This window comes from Lipotes vexillifer, unplaced genomic scaffold (assembly GCF_000442215.2).
Source record: "Lipotes vexillifer unplaced genomic scaffold, Lipotes_vexillifer_v1.1 scaffold197, whole genome shotgun sequence".
In the NCBI taxonomy this organism is placed as follows: Eukaryota; Metazoa; Chordata; class Mammalia; order Artiodactyla; family Lipotidae; genus Lipotes; species Lipotes vexillifer.
The window spans coordinates 361,696-376,219 of NW_006781042.1; the positions used below are offsets into that span (position 1 = coordinate 361,696).

The following is a 14,524-nucleotide window of genomic DNA, read 5'->3' on the forward strand; positions in this document are numbered from 1 at the left end:
CCCTGTGTGGCAGAGTGCCGCCACCGAGGCTTGCAGGACAGCAACAAGCCCGCATGACAGGGACACTGGACGGGCGGGAGGAAGGCACAAGTAAACGCAGCGCTCTCGGGCCCATGGGGGCTGCCGCCCAAGCGCTCGCTCGCTGGAGCAGACCCGGAGGGCTCGGGGAAGGAAGGGCTCAATCCAGCACATTCAACGATGTCCCCGACACAGAGGGGAAGGCTGGGCCAGGCAAAAAGCCAGCTCCTCCAGCTGTCCAGCAGGCAGATGGTGAGAATCTTCCTTGAGTTTCCAGCCAAGGTGGGCCTGCAGGCCCTCAGAGATACAGAGATACACAGATACACAGGTGGCAGCTCAGGTATCCGGGCAGGGCAGCTGGAGTACACGGTGCTCAAACCCACAGGGAGAGGGAGGGAGGGCAGAGAGGAGAGAAGCCAGCGGCAGCCCTCATGCTTCTTTCAACAGTGGGATATCTGCGGGCAGAGGAGGACGGAGAGCACAGTGGTTAGCCCGTGTGAGTGACTCTGCAGCACACCTGACCCCGTCGCAGGGATCCTATGTTTAAAGAAATAAAATGCCCTGTTCACAGGCTTCTAGGTAGCCTAAGTCCCTCACCCTTTTCTAGGCCTTCCTTGCTCATCTCTCCCTCTGCCTGTGTGACAAAATCTGAACATTCAGTTGGGTATTCAAACCCCTTCTGGTCCTACCACCTTGAACCCTCTTCTCTGCTTTAACTATGCTGGTTTAGTTGCTTCTCTTTCTACCCTTATTCTCGCCCTATGAGGCTCCTGAGCCCTGGTTAAGTCTCACCTCCTCCTTCAAGCCATCCTCCAGCTGTGTGATACTGAGTAAATCACTCCCCGTCTCTGGGTCTTGGTTGACTCATCTGTCACCCGGCTTAGACTGACACCCTAAGGGCCTGGCTTCCTTCAGTACTGTCAGCCCCAGACAGCTCAGGCTTAGCCTGTAACCAACTCGATAACCTATGTGTCTTATTCTTTTGCACTCCTCATTCTGACATGGACCCTACCATTCTTGGTTCCATTTTTTCTCAAGTATAGGCTCCATTTTCCCAACTGACTGACAATCCATGTGGGCAGAGAGCATGTTTCCCAGTTCTTTCCATCACACCTGAAACCTAATCCAGCACCTGGCACAAGATGGGCTCTGAAAAGCGCTTGTTCAATACCTGGAACAAAGCAAGGGAGCAAGGAGGAGAAGGGAGAAGAGCTGGCACCACCCTGGCTCCTTAGGAAGGGTTAGGGCTGAGGCTCGTGTCAGTACACAATATGTAAAGCTGGCTGCCCATGGGGTCACTGGCTTCCACCTTTAAACCCTGGCCACCTATTTAATGGCCCCTTCCTAGCTCTATATCCCACCAAGAAAAAAGGAGGCATGCTGCTGACAATCAGGAAACCCTACACCTGATCTGCACTTAAGAATTTCCAACTTCTTTGCTTTCAGATATTCTAAACCATACACATTAACTGTGCCCAGGACTCCCAGGAAACAGAGTTTTCCCTAAGGCTCTTTTACGGGAGTTTGGTAAGTATAGACGTCCTCACTTTCTAAAGGGGAACATCTAGATTCGGTCTGCATCCTGAACCACGGTGGGATTTTACGTAAAGATGTTTTTTAAAGTGACAGAGTCAATCCCAATGTTCGACTCTCCAGGCTCCCATAAAGGCAGAGGTGTCAGGAGGGGGCAATTTTGTTCTCTGGCTTGTTTGCCACAAAGGACCTGGAGTGACCTGGGAGGCAGCATGGCACCATGGGGCTACAACGCAAGTTTGGGAGCAGATCCATCGGCTTCAAATCCCAGCTCAGCCACCTACCAATGGGCAAGTGACTTAACCTCTTTGAGCCTCAGTATCCCTATCTGTAAAATGGGGCTGGTAATAATACCCACTTCTCAGGATCACTGTGAGGTTTGACTGACACAGTGCAAGAAAACCAACTAGCACGGGACCTGGCATGCTCCTATTTAAAATGAAGCAGCTGGAATGCTCTGGGAGAGGCAGGCTCCAGTTTCCTCTGTCGTAAGACCCCACACCTCCTTGTTATTCCTGTTCTTTCAGGAACATAAAAATTATGACAAGAGGACAGGCCCCACTCCACCTCCAACCGGCTGTCTACCCTTTGATTTAGCATATCCCTGAGGCCATGAATAGTTTCGGAGACTCCAAACCTATTAAAATTCACAGACAACAGTGAAAAGCCTCCCTATACAGAGCCCAAAGGCCTACCTGGGGCTCCGAGGGTAAAATTCTATTTTGTAGGATAATCCCCCAGGTATTATCTTTCTCTGCCGCCAGCTACACCAATTATCAGAAAGGTTCGCCTTCCTTCCTCACTCCTAGCAAGGACCCCGAGCAGATAATAACTTACGATCAGCACAGAGCACCTACCATCTGTGTAGTCCTCCGACGTGAGGCTTTGTACGTCACTGTTCTCTGAATCTGGGGCTTCTTTGTGTGCCACTCGGCTGTTCCCTGAGCCGGCCACCCAGGAAGAGGGGGCTGCCTGATGCACCATCACAGTCTCCGAGCCCCGAGAGCCCCGGGCTTCACACAGTCCAGACTGGCCCGGGGCCTCCTCCTCTCCGCCTGCGGAGGAGCAGGCCCCCTGGTCCTGCAGCTGCTGCTCCCTTGGCCCGCTCCTCCCACTGGGCCCAGACCCTTCTGAGAGCACAATCTGCACTCTGGGGTCAGCGGGTGGCACACAGTGACCGGAACTGCCGTACACAGCCTCCTCATACGACGGCAGTGCAACCTGGACTCCATCCACCATGATGGACACCTGGTCCCCGGACACCCCCTGGTCACGCCTGCATCCGTAGGAAAGGACAAAGGAAGAATCAGAATACACGCACAGGTAAATATCACAATATCAACAACACCAACCGTTTCTGACCACTTACTATGGTACCCGGCATGGCACTAAGGGCTTTACACACTTTACCCCACTGAGTCCTCACCTGTGTCCTTCCAGGTAGATTCACCAAGAATGCAGATGAGGCTCAGAGTAGTTAAGTAACCTACCCAGTCGCACAGCTGGTAAGGGAGGAAGCTAGGATGTGAATCCATTCCACCTGCTTCCAAAGACTGTGTTCTCAACCTCTGGGTACACAGGCACCTAGCCCTCTGGTCCTGTGCAAAAACGAGGTAGCTAGAGACCCAGAAATAAAGCCATTCACTCAGCACAGCTAAGATAGGAAAGTGGGAGAATGATGGCTACAAATACCCGTGAATATACCCCTGCCTGCGCACTTCATGGGGGTATACTGTATGGTATGTAAATGACATCTCCATAAAGCTCCTTTTAAAAAGAGGAGGAAAAGCAGCACCGTGGTCTTGAGATGGGACACTGGACTCAAAAACTGAAGAATTTTATTCTTTTGACTCAGCCACTTTGCTTGCCTTTTATTTAATTTTCTTTAACTTCGTAAACTTAAAAAAATAAGTGAATTATAACACAAATATTAGACAAACATCGAAAAATGTACAGCTGACTTATTCCAGAGGTAACATGGCGTACAAGCCCTAGCTGGGTCAAGAAACAGAACACTGCTGGCACCGCCTACCCCACCCCCGCCGTGTCCATTCCTATCGCCTCACCACCAAAAGTAACCACGATCCTGACTCTCATGAAAATCGTTCCTTTGACTTTTATTTGAGTAATTTTACTGCCTAAACATGAATCTTTCAACACCAGTTATTTCTGCATATTTTTGATCTTTATATGAATGGGAAAGACAATAAATCGTGTGTGTGTGTGTGTGTGTGTGTGTGTGTGTGTGTGTGTGTCTGGCTTTGTATTTAACTCAACATTATAACATTACGTTTGGGAGATTTATCCATGCAAATACTTCTTTTCTGGATTACTTTTATACATGCACTTTTTTTTTTTTTTTTTGCCACTGTGAGGCTTGCAGGATCTTAGTTCCCAGGCCCCAGATTGAACCCAGGCCCCCGGCAGTGGAAGGGCAGAGTCCTAACCATTAGACCACCAGGGAATTCCTGAACCATTCTGAAAATAAGTTATTTCTTACTAATTAAGACAGTAGTTAGCACACACCTCCCAAGAACCTCTTTTCCTATGTAACTACAACAGTATTTACATCCTGGAAATAACATTGGTATAATACTGTAATACAAATGTTCCCAACTACCCAAAAATATATCTGCTTCAGCTGCTGTCTTGTCTGTTTTCATCCACAATCCAATTATGGATCATGCATTGCACTTAGTTGTCCTGTCTCTTGCATCTCTTTTAATCTAGAACAGGCCAATCTCGGCCTAGAACACTACACGCCACAGCACTGTCTGTGATGTCATGTCCTCTTCTGTGTGTCACACCAGGAGACACGTAAGGTCTATGGCTGGACCATATTATTATTGCTGGACTGTTTTATTCGTTCTCAATTTCCTCACCTGTACTTGCAGATAAAAATCTGTACTACCCAGTTCAAATGGCACACACAGTGAGGATGACAGAAGTGGCACTCATAGAAGTGCTCAGACATTTCTGGAAAGAAGGGAAACTTTGATGGCAGGGTGGCATCCGAAAGCAGAGTGCATTCTGCCATGTGCTTAACTTTCGTTATTCAAAATAACATTTTTGTTTGTTTGTTTAAAAAGTAATAGATGTACAAAATTTAAACAGGGTCTATAATGAAACCCAAATCTCCCTGCCACTTAGGCAAAATCAGTTACTTTGAACACACTGACTAGTTAACTACCAGGGGAAAATGATCCCTAATTTGGAAGAAATGAGGAACAGCTCGAGTTGACTTTACGTGGCAGTAGCCAATTCTTTCAAATAGACAGTCCCTTCCAAATCTTCTCTGGTCCACTAATTGTTTAACTACCTTTAAAAATAGCTGTTACCCCCTGTCCCAAACAAAACAAAATAACAAGAAGAAAGAAGAATCACACACACAGTACACAGATATTAAACTGGTCCTTGTCTGTGCATTCCAAACCAGGAGCGTTTTATTTAATGCAGTTTAGTCTGTTCCTTCGTGCCTGTGCCTGACAACAGTCACTGAGGAAGGGCTGTGGATGGACATAAACTGTTTTCTTCGGAGGGAACGAGGAAGGGCCAGGGCAACCCAAGCAGGTAAGGGGGCCATGCCAGCCTGGGAGAGTCCACCATGAGGGACCCACCGGGGGCCAGGTCCCCACCATTGGCCACCCCCACCCCAACCTCACCTATCCAGTCTGGGATGATCTGTGGCTGGTGCACTCACCTGCAATAAGGAAAGTGACAAAGGTAGGCAAGAAAACCACTTCCTCGGTTTCTAGTATGGTATAGTGCAGTGCTTGCCAATCCTAGCTGCACGTCAGAACCACCTGGGGAGCTTTTTAAAACACTAATGCCAGGCACCTATCCCAAACTAAATAAATCAGAACGTCTGGGGATGGAGGCCCAGGTGCCGGCGTTTGTTTTTAGTTTCCCACAGGTGCCTCTATGTGCATCCAGGAGAGGGGCACAGGGAGACAGGGCAGTGGCTCACAAACATGAGCCTGCATCAGAAACGCTTGGAGGGGCTGAGAAACACAGAGTTTCTCATTCTGTTGGTCTGGGGTGGGGCCTGAAAATCTGCATTCCTAACAAGCTCCCAGGTGACGCTAATACTGCTGGGACCACACTTTGGGAACCACTGATATAGGGGAAATAACATGCCACTAGAGCTGGACAGACTGGGGTTTAAATCTCACCGCTGTCATCACCTACAGGGAGGACCCTGAGTGAATGACTTAACCGCTCTGAGCCTCAGTTTCCTAATCTGCAAAGATCCTGTGAGGATGAAGACAATGCATGCAAAGCAAAAGCACAGTGCCAGGCACATATGGAAGTTTAACACATGGCAGGGCCCTCCCCATTCCCCGGGTGCACACAGACCAACAGAGGCCAGCAGGCCCTCCAGCACCCCTCTGCCAGCCAAAGGCCAGCCTCCACGGTGACGCACACTGCCAGCTGCCACTGGCTCACCTGCTGTGATGGAAAGACTTCAGCTTTGGCTGCAGCAGCACAAACAGCACCACCAGGAGGAGAATGAGCGCCACGGAGCTGGCAGTGGAAGCCACGATGGACAGCGTGGGGACCCCGAGCGACGTGTGGGCGTCTTTGTCTACGGGAAAAAGCCGTCGTCAGACGTGTTTTGAACCCTGACACGTGGAACGTGAGCCCCACGGCCGACCTTGTCAAGGGCCCCCTGCACAGTGCCACGCTGAGACATGCTACGTATGGCCAGGGCCACTTTTGGAGTAACGGTGCAGAGTGGCTTTTACATCAGGGAAAGGGGACATTTCCCTATTCTGTTCCTGAATCTAAAATTCCCTTCACTTCACTTCCCTAGAGGTCTTACCTTTATAAACCCCATCTGATCCCGTCCTTAAGAGCAGGCTGGAAGACATGAACCATCCAAATGCACACATCATTCCACCATCTGAAGTCCCACCCATGTGGCAGGAAAATTTATAAGAACAGGGCGGTAATAACAATCTGTTCTAAAATCCTGCAGCTTTAGTTGTAAACCTCAGGCCTGTCCCCACCCTTCTCTGGGGTTGGTCACGGTCTTGAAGCTCGAGTGAAAGCACAAAGATGGCTGCATGACACACTTTCCAGCAGGCAGCTGGATTTCCTGCCATGCATGACAGGAGGAGGCGAAGGGGGATAGGTCTTCTGGCCAGCTGGACTGCAGCTCCGTGACAAAACAGTCCACGTCCATTCAAGGAAAAATAATATAAAAGAGACACTACAGAAGGTGCTCGCATCGTGCTCATGGGTTAGCAGAACACAGTCAGAGGTCACCGGCACTGGGCTAGGCAAACAAGAGATCCGGTGCATCAAAGGGACTTTACACAGCACAGCAGATGCCTCGGTAGCTCGGCTGAAATGCACTGGGACACGCACCAGCAATCCAAATGTCTTTCACAGAGACATGAAATCCCAAAGGAAGGGAGGCTGCAGGGCCTCAGAAGGGCCATGCTGCCCCATAGCACAGGGTGCTCCAGAGGGAGCGGGCACCACTTCCCGGGAGTTAGAAGAAAGCAGAAGCCCAGCAGCACCCCTCAATCATCTGCCAAACTGACCCTCGTTGAGATGACAGCTGATCTCCATGGCTGGCTTCCACTCGCCATTCTTACACGTCAGGTATTTGTAATCACCCTTCAACATGTAGCCTTCAGCACACAGGTACTCGATGACGCTGCCTGAGTTCAGGGGGTCTCTACAGGGCCGGGGGTGGCAGATGTAGCCACCATTCTCTGGCTCCGGGGGCAGGGAACACACTGCAAAGAGAGAGAGAGCAGAGGTACAGTGGTGAGGTTTTCCAGCGAGACTGCCGTCAGCGACAAAGAGGGGCAGCCCTGAGGGCTTCGGCAGGAAACACACCAGGAGCAAAGAGCCAGCCCCTTGGAAAGGCAGCTGGCCAAACTCTCCAAGTTCAGGTTGCCAATGACAGAGGGAGGCGCCCTGGCAACAGGGGAAGCTTGGCTGCTTGCAGCACTTCCCCTCACCCTCCCTCCCCAGCACTGCGCCTTAGGACAACTGCATCCATCACTGAACAGTAGACTTTGACAAAGCTGAACTTACAGAGATCTAGCGCGTGTGGGTTTTTTTCAGCATTTTCTTCTTTTATGATTACAAATTGTGTATTCTTTTTTTTTTTTTTTTTTTTTTTTACTTTCCACATGGTGGTGCTGGCAGAAGCATTGCAAGCATGAAAAGTAAATCCATATTCAGAATATGCCTCTATTCCTGTGAAGACACTGGCTTTTTCCTCAGTGATGGAAGGGGTTCAGTGTAACCAATCTGCCAACAGAGGACTATCTGGTCCTCCTGGAGAATGGTGCCAGGTTGGTGCCTCAGCGTTTGGTCTGCTGATAAGCAGGTTGCCAATTCAAAGTGGTGTTAGACACATCAGCATTGGTGAGGGAAAACCCTCTACATATCCCCCATCCCAGCTGCCATGGCCATTTTGTACATGGGCCTACTAAGCCAGCACTAGGGCAGCTGAAGGAAGAGGCTAACATCAACAGAATAGTTCATCTTATCCACCAACCTCTTTATTAGGCCTACCTATCACAAATTTCAATCTTTTTCTTTCCACACGCTTCACCATCCAGCCAATTCGTTAGCCTCTGCCCTTGAATCAATCCGCATCAGTTTATTAGGGCATTTCTCTCTCCACCAAATAGACAATCAGATATAGTACTTGGGAGGATTTTCCTTTACCTCTGTATTTAGGGGCCATCTCTGAGTAGTGCTGTCAGACAACTGTGTCCCACCTCTGCCAGGTGCCAGCCTACCATGGAGACCCATGTATAAACCCTTGGGCCTACATTTCTTGTTCTGCTAAATGATAATAGAGAACTCTCCTTGAGGCCGTATGTGAGGGCTGATGGAGAGGCAACTGTGCAGTAGGAGCAAACACCCTGACTTACTTCACTTAGTATGATAATCTCCAGGGCCATCCATGGTACATATGTACAATGGAATATTACTTAGCCAAGAAAAAAGAATGAAATAATGCATTTGCATAATGTGGTTTTAATAAAACTTACTGAAATACACAACGAATCAAAGTGACAGGTGATAAAACACTGGTAACCTGCACAGGGGAAACATCAGCCTTGTTTCCAACATCAGTACCAGAAAGGATTCCTTCTCATGATAAAAATGTGACATCTTGGCATCAGAGGGGATTTCTGATGCATTTCCTGGGAGGCTTCCCAGGCCCCCATGCACCACCCATTCCCTGACTAGAGCGGTCACTGGCATCACGCGTCTCTATCCCATGGTAACGCCCATTATTTTTCATTCAGGTAGGACTGTTTAGCTTTAAAAGCACCTTCACTGACCTCCTATCTTATTTATTCCTCTGACAACTCCGTGAGGTAGTTACCATTTCTCCCTTTGAAGATGAGGACACTGGCCCACAAAAGTTAAATGACTTTTAGCCAAGTCAGGCAGACCTGGGAGCAGAGCCAGGGCTTCCGATTGCAAAACCTGTGCTCTTCCCACCAGCAGACACTGCTTCCACCTTAGGAGTGAGCGGGCCTTTAAGGAGTGCATATATGTCAAGGTTGCCTCCCCTTTGAACAGGTCAGTTAGGGAGATGGCAAGTGGTACCTAAGTGTGGTGGGAACGCTGGTGTATAGGTAAGTTGCAGTAATACATCAGAGGAGCCGGAAGGCCTGAGCAGCCCAGGGAGAAGGCAGCCTCCCCTTCTGAGCCTGGACAGACACTACAGAACTGAAGTCGCCAGGCAATGGATCATGGGGTATGCCTAGCAAAAATAGGAGGGGACAGGAGGGGCACTACGGGATCACTGTTAAGAAGGCTGGGCTGGGGGAGAACACATGCTGGCAGGTGGCCAGGCACCGACAAACTTCAACTTACCACAAGCCTTACCTACCAAGGCAGGAAAGATGAAAGGCTCTAAATAAAGGACATTTGATTTTGCTGACAAATACCCTGTCCCCATTGTGACTACCACAAGGACATCAGTACGAGAATAAGAACTGCTGGGTTTCTTTTCTTCACTTCCTCTAACAGACCTGGAGTCCCTGACTGTCTGAGAAAAGGTGCTCTCCCTTCATGGGACCACCCACCACTCTCTCACCAAATACCACTTCCCTTCAACCTGCTATTAAGCAAGATGACCGCCAGCCAGGCTGTGGGGTGGATACGAAGTCGAAAAAGAGATGGTGGCTCCCTGCCCTTGAGCTGCTGATCACTGAGACTAGGAGAAAAGACTCCATATTTAAAGCTGTTAAAACCCTGGGGTAGGTCCACAGGGATCCAGAGACGTCTAGGCAGCCTCTCTGAAACCGGGAGATGAGCCCAAGTAAGCCCCCTCAGTCCCCTCTAAGCACACACCTCCTCCTCTAGACTCTTCCCACACCACCCACCTCGCCCAAGGTCTTGAACAGGAGGGAGACACAGGCATCACATTCCTTCTGGTGCCTCTCTAAACTCTGGCCAAGTAGTTCAAAGAGCTGGCCAGCTGGATTTCCAAAGGAACCTCAGCAAACTGCTTTACCCTTTACACTTACCCTCTTTTGTTCAGGGCAACAAGCCTGCCACAGATTCTCCCGGCTCTCCTTGGGTTGTGTCTAATTGGTTCATTTCCTCAGGGTAATTAATGATGAGCACCCGGGGGGCACCTCCCGAAAACAGGCAGGACCCACTTACAGGTCCAGTGTGCTGGGGAAGACAGTCCCAGGGTAAGGGCTGCTCATTCTAAAACCATTCCTGCTCTGCTGGGTACTTCTGTCCATAAAGCCCACATCTTCACGGACTCTCTCAAAGGGGCCCTGGACATCACCCGGCACCCATTTTATACGTGCAAAAAATGAGGTCTACAGAGAGGCGACTTACAATTCTATTTCAATTCAACTAATATTTACTGATTACTGTGTAGGGATCATTGTGCTATGCTCTGAAAAAGGATAGAAAGATAAGCACTTCAGGTACTTGTAGCCAAATAGGGGTATGACAAGTAAGTCCACACATGTATTTTTAAATTAATTAATTAATTAATTAGGTTGGTTGCAGCGGGTCGTAGTTGTGGTAGGTGGGCTCCTTAGTGGCGGCTCACTGGCTCCTTAGTTGTGGTATGCGAACTCTTAGTTGCAGCATGCATGTGGGATCTAGTTCCCTGACCAGGGATCAAACCTGGGCCCCCTGCACTGGGAGCTTGGAGTCTTAACCACTGCGTCACCAGGGAAGTCCCAACACATATATTTTAAAAGTTGTTTTCTTCACGGCTTCTGGGTTTTGTGTCTTGGCTAAGGACATTTTCCTAAACATACTCTCCAATATCTTCTTCTAACATTTTATAGACTGGGTCCTTTGTTATGCAGATAATACCTTCATAGAAAAAAAAAAATCTTAGGAAACATATACATGGTACAAAATCCAAAAAGTAAGAGGGTGAATGTGGAAAGTAAGCCCTTCTCCTTTCCTAGTCAACTCAGTGCCTCTCTCCAAAGATACTCCACACAGATTTATTCTAATACACATCAAAGAAAGGGATTAGTGTCACAAGAGAGGGAACTCAGAGCAGGAGAGACCAACGTTGTGTGGGGAACGGCTGGGAACAGCTCGTGGAGGAAGTGGCATTTCCAATGGGGCTTGATTTCGGCAGGAAAGGAGGTGGTGGTTTGAAGCTAATGCACCAAAGTAGGACAGTGTAGATTAAGCCCAGAGAGCATCAAGTAGCTTGGTTGCATAAGAAAATTTGGCCGAATGAATGAATGAATGAATGAATAAATAAATAAATATAATGATAACAGTAGTAGTAGTAATAACAATAATAATATTGTGATGAAACCATCTTGTAGAGGGGCCTTGGCTGCAACAGGAGGTGTTTATACTATATTCAATGGGCAGAATTGCAAGAGGAGCTGAATTTGATATAAGATGGACAGAAGTGGAGACAGCTTTTAGAGTAGGTCAGCAGTAGAGCAACCCTTGCATGGTGAAATAAACTGGACAAAAGTTCTTTTATGTTTGTCTATGAGGATCATACAAAGGAAACAAACTACAGTACGTTAGGTTCAGCGTCACAAAGGGACTGCCCCAGGTCCGAGGAAGAAATAAGGAGGCCTTAGAAGGAAAAGTCAGAAAAAGGCAAGATTGTTTTAGGATGCCAAGAACATAAGGAAAAAAATATGGCCCTCTTGCCCAACCAAAGAGCAGAGTGGGAGAGCCGTGGCAAAGAGCAGGTGCTGGAGAGACCCTCTCAGTGACGCCTGGGGTTCACAGGAACGGGAAGGACATCAGGAAGAGCAAATAAATCATTCAGTGGCTTCCGGAAGCCCCTGTTCTGGGCAAGAGGCTGACTTAATGAGGTTTGCTCTCTGACAACCCCAGGTCCGCAGGGGGAGCTTCAAGCTCTGTTCCTAGCCCCAAGAAGACAATGAACTCATCTGATTTGGCAAATCAGATGCGTAACTTCAAAAAGAGAGGGAGAAAAGCCAGAAGATGGAAATTTTACAGAAAAAAATCAATTAGCTCTCCTTAGCTTCCTTCTCAGCTTTCTGTTATCTCTTACACCCACTTAGGCCTCCAGTGAGCACAGGAAGCAGCGAGGTAATTCTCCAGGCCCCACCCCCCCCCCCCCCCACCCCCGCCCGCAGAGTGCCTGGAGCACAGCACGCACTGAGTGAGAGACCATGTGACCAGCTGGTGAGGCTGCGGACGGAGGAGACGCAGAGCGATCTGGCTGATACTTCTATACCCCAGAGTCCCACAGCCTAAAACCATTAGCAGAAACCAACAGGAACCCCCAGTCAGCACTTCTAAATGTGTTTTGCTTTTGCCGTTTTGGGGACCAGACTTTTAGGAAGAAGAGACAAATTAAAGACGAAACAAAGTCTTATAAGATTCCGTAACAAGGGAATCAATACAAGCTCCAGGAACGGCCCTGGGGTCAAAGTGTTCAGTTTAACAAACTGAACAAATACTTGAGCCCCTTTAAAACAGAGGTGTGGGGCGTAGGGAGTGTGAAGATCAGCTTGAGGAGAGGAAGCAGACATGTAAACACCTAGTGCAGTTAAAAAGACTCAGCCTAAGAGGTGTCCATCTGATGTCACTTATCAAGAAAACACTATACTCCCACACACAGCGCCTGAGGGCTTAAGAAACTGCCAGTGTTCACTTGCAGGTTTGAAATAATGTCGTTTTACACCAAAACCAGTGCACTGGCATTGAGAACAGAACTGAGCACAGAGAAATAGGTGCTCAGTGAAGGTGTTCAAAGGATGGCCAGAGAAAAGCTTCCCTGGGAATTCAGGGGAGAAGGAAGTGGTTCCCCCAAACCCACCACACCAACATGGCAGCTGTGGCCATCAGGGACACGGCGGAGGCATTATCAGACGTGTCCCTGTGTGGCTGTAACTCCATCAAACAGTTAGAGCGAGCCTCTCCTCACAAGACGCTCTAGCAGGGCCACAGAAGTAAAGGAGACAGGACCATGCCCTCAGAAAGTTTACAGTCTACAGGACACGGACACACGCACAGCCAACTCTGATGTAAAGGAAAGAAGGAAGTGTTCAAAGGTGAGCTCTTCTGTTGGCCTGGGGTGACCTTCTGGGTAGGGACATCTTTTCTGTTCATCTGAGAACCGCTGGCGACCAGAGGAAGGTGAGAGCCCAGGCAAAGAGAAACGGGAGAAAGGGGAGGAAGGAATGGATGGAAAGCACACACCTAGCACAATACTGTCCAACAGAAATATGATGCGGCCACACAGGTGATTTTAAATTTTCTTAGTAGCCACATTAAAAATGTACAACTGGTGAAATTCATTTTAATAATATATTTTATTTAACCAATATACGCAAAATACATTTTTGATAGCTCAACGCATAATCAATATAAAAATTTATTAATGCGGTATTTTATATTCTTTTCTTCATAATAAGTCAACACTTAGAGCGCATCTCAAGCCACACTAATCGCATTTCAAGTTCTCAATAGCCACCTGGGGCTAGTGGCCATTGTACAGGACGGCACAGATGCTAGGGATCTGAGAACAGTGGGAAGGGTTCAGACCACACAACTGAGTGTGAGACAGGAGGCTAACAGCAGATGAAGACACCGTGGAGCACTGAGGGTCCCTTCAGGTTGTTTTTTACAGCACTGTCCAATTTCTACTTCTAGCCCTCAATGGTTTGCTAGGAACAGAGAGAGCCAGAGAAAAAGCAAGGCAAAAACAGCAAAAAAAAGAAAAGAAAAGAAAAAAAGAAGTGCAGATTTCAAACGTGCAGATTTCTTTTTGCACATAAGACAAGGAAAATAATAATTATTGCAAACAGCATTATTACATGTGCCAGGCACTCTTCTGAGCTCTCTCTTTACACGAAGCAGGTACTATATTTTCTCCATTTTATAGATAAGAACAATGCTCCAAGCCACACATCTCTAGATGACTCAATAGGCGCTCTGGCTCCTGAGCTGCAGGCCTGACCACGAAGCCAAGGCGGGCCTGCAGAGGAGGGCAGGACACCAGGCTCCATTCTGCGGCTCATCCCCCGATGGACCAGGCCTAGGGCCTTTGGAACATCTAGCTACTCTGTGAAAGGTGTGAGCTTGCTAGTTCAAACGGGAGATGATTCTCAAGAAAGCCTCCCCAGAAAGTTGGTACTGGGCATTCCAGACAAATGCAGGGGCGGATGGGGCATCACATCTGACTACAGTCTAAAGGTTCCTTCTGTGGCCTCCTTTAGAAATCTCAGTAATTACAGCTCCTAGTCACTGACCATCAACTATATGCCAAGTACCAGTCTAAGCACTTTACGTGTTTAACTCATTTAAACTTCACAGAAACCCTGTAAGAAACATTATTATAACATAATACAGGTAAGCAAATTGAGTGAGAGAGGTTAAGAAACTTGCTCAAGGTCACCCAGCAGGTAAGAGGCAGAGTCGGGATTTGAGGCCAGGAGGGGTGGGGCCCACTCCACGGCACTCCCTGGGCGGCGGCAAGGGCGCTGAGCCCAGCTTCTCC

The 14,524-nt window shown here is 48.5% G+C and overlaps 1 protein-coding gene across 1 annotated transcript in view; it reads right to left on the minus strand.

Annotated features, from left to right (window-relative positions):
• Positions 1–447: 447 nt before the first annotated feature.
• SUSD6 (sushi domain containing 6) overlaps positions 448–14,524 on the minus strand; it is a 48,857-nt gene continuing 34,780 nt past the window's right edge. Inside the window, exons 2-5 of the mRNA XM_007454439.1 lie at positions 7,101–7,298; positions 5,998–6,136; positions 2,409–2,827; positions 448–473 (exon numbers count right to left, since the gene is read on the minus strand). Coding sequence (XP_007454501.1) covers positions 448–473; positions 2,409–2,827; positions 5,998–6,136; positions 7,101–7,298 — 782 coding nt within the window. The remainder of the gene's footprint in view (positions 474–2,408; positions 2,828–5,997; positions 6,137–7,100; positions 7,299–14,524) is intronic.